This window comes from Salpingoeca rosetta, assembly GCF_000188695.1.
Source record: "Salpingoeca rosetta unplaced genomic scaffold supercont1.17, whole genome shotgun sequence".
Taxonomy (NCBI): domain Eukaryota; class Choanoflagellata; order Craspedida; family Salpingoecidae; genus Salpingoeca; species Salpingoeca rosetta.
In genome coordinates, this window is record NW_004754917.1 from 938,996 (window position 1) to 945,085 (window position 6,090).

General features: G+C 54.7%; 3 protein-coding genes across 3 annotated transcripts in view; 1 reads left to right on the forward strand and 2 right to left on the reverse strand.

Annotated features, from left to right (window-relative positions):
* Positions 1 to 489, reverse strand: part of PTSG_12506 (uncharacterized protein) — a gene marked incomplete at both ends in the record, with an annotated part of 4,854 nt that extends 4,365 nt beyond the window's left edge. The window contains 2 exons of the mRNA XM_004992249.1: positions 134 to 243; positions 420 to 489. Coding sequence (XP_004992306.1) covers positions 134 to 243; positions 420 to 489 — 180 coding nt within the window. The remainder of the gene's footprint in view (positions 1 to 133; positions 244 to 419) is intronic.
* Positions 490 to 862: 373 nt separating this feature from the next.
* Positions 863 to 3,188, reverse strand: PTSG_06908 (tetratricopeptide TPR_2 repeat protein). The gene is made up of 2 exons (XM_004992250.1): positions 2,740 to 3,188; positions 863 to 2,488 (listed from the first exon to the last, which is right to left on the reverse strand). Exons 1-2 carry the CDS (start codon positions 3,135 to 3,137, stop codon positions 1,054 to 1,056), a joined length of 1,833 nt encoding a protein of 610 aa, XP_004992307.1. The 5' UTR covers positions 3,138 to 3,188; the 3' UTR covers positions 863 to 1,053.
* A 1,311-nt stretch (positions 3,189 to 4,499) lies between these two features.
* The window catches only part of PTSG_12507 (uncharacterized protein), a gene marked incomplete at its 3' end in the record, with an annotated part of 5,562 nt that continues 3,971 nt past the window's right edge, over positions 4,500 to 6,090 (forward strand). Inside the window, exons 1-2 of the mRNA XM_004992251.1 lie at positions 4,500 to 4,742; positions 5,100 to 5,481. Of these exons, the coding sequence (XP_004992308.1) occupies positions 4,612 to 4,742; positions 5,100 to 5,481 (513 nt within the window). The 5' untranslated portion in view covers positions 4,500 to 4,611. The remainder of the gene's footprint in view (positions 4,743 to 5,099; positions 5,482 to 6,090) is intronic.

Below are 6,090 nucleotides of genomic sequence, written 5' to 3' on the forward strand. Positions count from 1 at the left end.
ACTCACACAAACACACACACACACACAAAACACACATCTCACTCTCACTCACTAACACACTCACTCACTCACTCACTCACTCACATACACACACTCACACTCACACAAACACACACACACACGCACGACATACATCAGAGACTTGGATTGTGATTGACCCTCCTTGCAAGAGGCCAAACGAGGAGATGATAAAGTAACGACGGCTCTCATCCTTCAGCTCCAGATGGTGGATGCGAGCGTTCACTACTCCATGTTGATGGCACAAGACAAGCAACAGCAGGGCAGACAGAAGATGATGTGGCGAGGGTATGTGAGCAGATGCGGAGACTGTGCATTGTACGTTGTACGTTAGACGCACACGCACACGCACACGCACACGCACGCACGCACGCACGCACACAGGGAGCAGACCCACGCACCTGGCGTGGCGAGCAGAGCGGCGACGAGCATCGCCGCTAACGCCAACACCTTCATCCACACAGTCGTCATCGTCAGCGGTTTGCGTTGGTGGTGGTGGAGAAACGAAAATAGAGGATGTGAAGCCGACGCCATAAACAGTAGCGTCAGGCAGGACTGTGTGTGTGTGTGTGTCTGTGTGTGTGTGTGTCTGTGTGTGTGTGTGTGTGTCTGTGTGTGTGTGTGTGTCTGTGTGTGTGTGTGTGTCTGTCTGTCTGTCTGTCTGTCTGTCTGTCTGTCTGTCTTCTGTCTGTCTGTGTTTTGATTCATCAAGGCGCATCATCAGCCACACCACACGTTTTACACTACACAGCCGACACGGGTGCACGATAGCACGATTACGGTGGCACTTTCATTTGCGTTCTCACACCCCCACTTGTGTTTGTGGCTGGCTGCGGCTGCGCGTTCGCATGACGCTGTAATCAGGAATAACGGGTCTAACGGCCAGGCACGCATGCACCAAACACAAAGCAAGCAAAAGAAACGCAAACACACACGGAACAAAACCACAAGGGTACACAAAAGCAATGCATGAAGATAAGCACAAAGGAACAACGTGGAAGAAAACGCGCGCGCACACACAATACCAACATGTCGTTAGAGCACACTGCAGCAGCCACCAGAGTCATTTGTCCGAGAAGCGGGAACAGGAGAACTTTGAGGCGATGAATCTTGACCGCTCTCAGCACGACTGCGAATGCGCTGCAAGGTACGCTCCGCCATGCGTGTGTGGGGGTGGTCTGGCCCAAGTGCGACTGTGAAAATGTCAAGCGCCTGTTGCATGTAGGCTAAGGCCTGCTCCTTCTCGCCGCAGGTGTCGTGTAGCAGGGCAATGTTGAAGTAAGACGATGCTGTGCCCCGGTGCTTCTCCCCAAGCGTCTTCAACTTGATGCCGAGGGCCGTCTTGTAATGCTGGATGGCCTTGCCATACTCGCCTTTGCTCTTAAAGGCAATGCCGAGGTTGCCGTAAGTACTCGCCGTGCTCGAGTGTTGTTCGCCCAGCGCCTCCACCTTGATGGCAAGGGCCTTCTCATACAGCTCAATCGCTTTGTCATACTCGCCCTTGTGGCGGTATGCTTCGCCGAGGTTGTTGTAAGTACCCGCTGTTTTCGGGTGCTTCTCCCCAAGTGTCTCCATCGTGATGGCGAGGTCCTTCTCATAATATGAAATCGCCTTGTCGTATTCGCCCTTGTTGTCGTAGGCAAGGCCGAGGTTGTTGTAGGTGTCTGCCGTGCTCTGATGCTTCTCGCCTAGTAAGGCGACCTTGATTTCGAGGCTCTTCTCGTGGCACGCAATCGCCTTGTCATCGTCGCCCTTGCTGTGGTAGGCACTGCCGAGGTTGTTGTATGTTTGAGCTGTGCTGGTGTCCTTCTCGCCCAGCGTCTCCACCCTGATCGCGAGGCCCTTCTCATAATATGAAATCGCCTTATCGTACTCGCCCTTGCTGTGGTAGGCGCCGCCGAGGTTGTTGTACAGGGCAGCCACGTTCCCTCCTTTTCCCCCTTCAGTGCGCAGCCGAATCGCCAAGGCTGTTTTGTAGTGGGCAATGGCCTTGTCGTGCTCGCCAAAGTCGTCCAGTACGAGACCGACTTGATGGCACAACGTGGCAAACGTCTCTGTCCCATCGTCACCGCGTGCCCGCATGGCGTCCGCTGCAGCCACCGCCTTCTCCAGGCACCACTCGCGCAGCTGGTCCTTCACAGCCTGGTTGAGAGCCGCAAAGCCAGCGCCGTGCTGGATGGCCTCGAAGATCATGTCCTTGTCGCGCGGGTTGAAGGCCTCTGCCCGCTCTGCCTGCACGCGCACCAAGGTATCGGTCACTGCCTCGTAGTTGTCGCGGATGGCCTCTTCCAGCGCCTTCTCCTCGCTGTTGGGCAGGCGGATGTTGACCTCTGTGCCCTCGTTGCTGATGCCGCAGAAGATCTCCCACAGGCACCACGCGCGTGTGAGTGGCACGGGGTCACGCCACGGCATGAGCACCAGCAGCACGCGCCCAATGTTGGCAATCGACTCCTTGAACGTCGTGCTCCACCTGATATGGGGGGGGGTGTTGTGGTGTGGAGGGAGGTGGGAGAGGAGAAAGGCATGTGAGGAAGTGGGGGTGTGAGCGAGATTATGGAGGTACAACACACACACACACACACACACACACACACACAGAGCCGCAAACACGCAAACACGGAGGCACTCACACACACAGGCACACACAGACACACACACACAGACACACACACAGACACACACACAGACACACACACACACACACACACACAAACAACGCACCACTCTTGTGGGAGGTTGGCCGTGACATTGGCGTTTTGGTTGTTCATGAAGAGGTCAAACCAGAAGAACACTGGCTGGCTGTCTTCCTTCCTTGCTCTTTGCTCCTCTGCAAACTCGAGCAAGACGGTCAACACGTCTGCGATCTTGTATCGCCACGCGTGCGACACAAACACAGTGGCTTTGCCCACATGTTCATGTGGCGACTGTTTGCGCAAGAGATCGACGTAGGCGCAGTTGTCTTGTTGTGTGCGTGGCACCACAAGCTGTTTGCAGGCATCCTCCGTCGTCATCTCAGTGTACGTGTCGGGGAACTTCTTCTTCAGGTCTGCGAGGAATGCCTTGATCGCCTCCACAGACACGCCGTCCGTCAGGCGGAGCTCGGTGTCATCGTTGGCCATCGTTCTTTGGGGCGAAGCTGCGACGACGGAAGAAACGAAGTTGGAGGGGGGGGGGGCGGGAAACGAAATCGAGGAGTCGAGGGGCGTCTACCGAGCAAGCGCGATATTTGTGGTTGTTCTGCAACCTCAACAGCAAAGCGCCCCAAATTATTGTCCCGCCCCAGGAAAATCCGCCAGGCGTTCTTTCATCCGCCAAGGATTCGAACACAGTGAGTAAGCTGTTGTGTGTGTGTGTCTGTGTGTGTGTGTGTGTGTGTGTGTGTGTCTGTGTGTGTGTGTGTGTGTCTGTGTGTGTCTGTGTGTGTCTGTGTGTGTCTGTGTGTGTCTGTGTGTGCTGTCTGTGTGTGTGTGTGTCTGTGTGTGTCAGTGTGTGTGCATTGAAGCACTCTTCTACTCTTCGCCATGCTACCATGCATCCTCAACATGGCAACGAGCCATGTGCTCATGTGGATGGAAGGACGGAAAAAGGGAAAAGATGGGAACACCCATTCACTCATTCACTGTCGTTGAGGAGTCCTCAAATTGTTGATGTCAGTATCCTTCTGCTCATCTTCGTGTTGGAAGATCTGGGAGTCTCATCGTCACTGTGTCAGCACCACGCACAGACACCGTTCCATCCTGGTCTTGGTGATTGGCGTCAACATGCCAACGCACGCACTCACGCGTGACCCGTGGCAACCCCTCTTCCGTACACTCGTGCTCGATTGGACTAGTCTGCTCCCGGCTGAAGCTTTCCTCTTCTGTGTCCGCTCTTCTCCTCTATGTAGTTATTCTCCAGCAATTATCGGGTAGGTTCACTCGTTCACGAACACTTGTTCGCTTGTTCTTCTGTCTTCCCCACTCACCTTCCCTTCTTCCTCTTCGATCATTAAGTCATTATTGCCCTGTGTTCAAGTGTTCATTCTATCGTGTACACCAGCAAGGCAACCAAAGCCAACGCACGTGCCAAGATAACACATGTTCTGGGATGCATACAGACAGCATTACGCATGCTCTCTCACTCAAGCAAGCACAATCGAGTCAACTGCAGTTCTCTTCACTCCACACGGCCACAATCAAGAGAAGACAATCACTAGACCCTTAGATCCCTCACCATCGTGCAAGCGACAGCGATGACACTCTCCTACTCTTTCTTGTATGCTACACATGCCTGTATGCACATGCCCACAGGCACATCCTCTTGTCACGAGGTAACGTCCAGGTCCACACCCCCCCCCCCACGAGAGGAGGCAGTTCTCTTCTAGATCTAGAGTTCTTCACGCCACGACCCTACGACCGCTTCACCACTGCTGTCCTTCCTCCTTGCAACAAAGCAACAAGTTGTGGGAAAGGTGCAACAGCAGAGCATTCATTGAAATCATTCGCAAATTGTCCCATCGCCACACACAAAACAACAACAAGCAACAAGCAACAACGCCCACCACCCCCACCAACTTCGACACACCACAACACAACAAGACAACACCACAGCACCATGTCGGGCACGATGACACGGCGAGAGGCCATGATGGCCGACTGGGATCTGCGCGGTGCTCCCCGCAAACGCCAGCGCGAGCGAACAAAGGACATCATCAAGTATGGCGCCATTGGGGACTTTTTCGTGAGGCAAGTTTTGTCTGTGGTGAGGAAGTGAGAGACGAGGAGGGTGTTTTGGTGGGGGTTGGTTGTTGTGTGCGTGCATGTGCGTGTGTGTGTGTGTGTGCAGTCCGTTTCAAAATGCCCTCGTGGGTGCGGCGACGGGGATATATGTGTATGTGTATGTGTATGTGTATGTACGTGCGTGTGTGTAATGTGTGTATGCTGTGGGAGGTGCGTGTGTGCGCGCGTGTGTGTTCAATACGAAGGAGTTGTGTTCACGCTGTTGTCGCGCTTCCGCACACATGCTCACGTACACACATGCTCACACACATACATACACACACATGCTCACACATACTCACATGTACGTAATCATAATGATAGGGCGGTGGAGAGCCGGCCAGGGAGCTTGGCGTTGATTGTGAAAGTGGCAAAGAAGAAGAAGAAGAACTTCCTAATTGAACCACTGCCAGACTGGAGTGCATTCGTGTTGGCCGGCCACCCGACGCATTTTGCATCCTTGCAGGACCTGCTCAACAACTTTGCCATGCGCGCCACTGCACCGATACCTGTCCGGCTCACCAGCATTTCGCCGTACGCGGGCGCCAAGCCACGCAAGAGTGCCGCCACGCTCAGCCAGGCGGTTCCCGGTTATGGCCGCAGGCCGCCCGTACGCTCGCCCAACGGTGCCTCATATGGGCAGCAGCTGCAGGCTCTCGAACAGCTCGCCGCCCAGGGCACCCCCGAGGCCCAGCAGGCCGCAGAGGTGCGTTTTGTTTTGCATCATGCCATACCTCGCCGTCACAATGCTGGTGGTGATGACGATTATGATTGTGGTTGCGGTGGCACACACACTCGCGGCCGGCCTTAATGTTCTTGCACTCACACACACACACACACAACACACATACACACACCCACACACACCCACACCCACCCACACACACACACACACACACTCACACCCACCCACACACACCCACACACACACACACACACACACACACACACACACACACACACACACACACACACACACACACACACACACAGACACACACACACACACAGAGACGAGAGACACGACAACGGCACAGACACATACAACAACACACATGCGCGGGAAATGCAGAGCTACACAGAATGACAACCCAGCGGCACTGAATCACCTACGATACGCCCATGGCATACGCGGGTCCGGGCCATGAAGGTTTCCAGCAGTTGGTGCGGGCGCAGGGGGGCTGCTGGGGCGTGTGGCGGTGTACAAATGGGGGTTTATTGGCAATGGCTTATGACACGAAGGGGACGTAGCCTGGTGACATGTTGGCTGAATATTCTTCAGAAGTCCTTGGGGAGGGCATACGACTACCCTTTC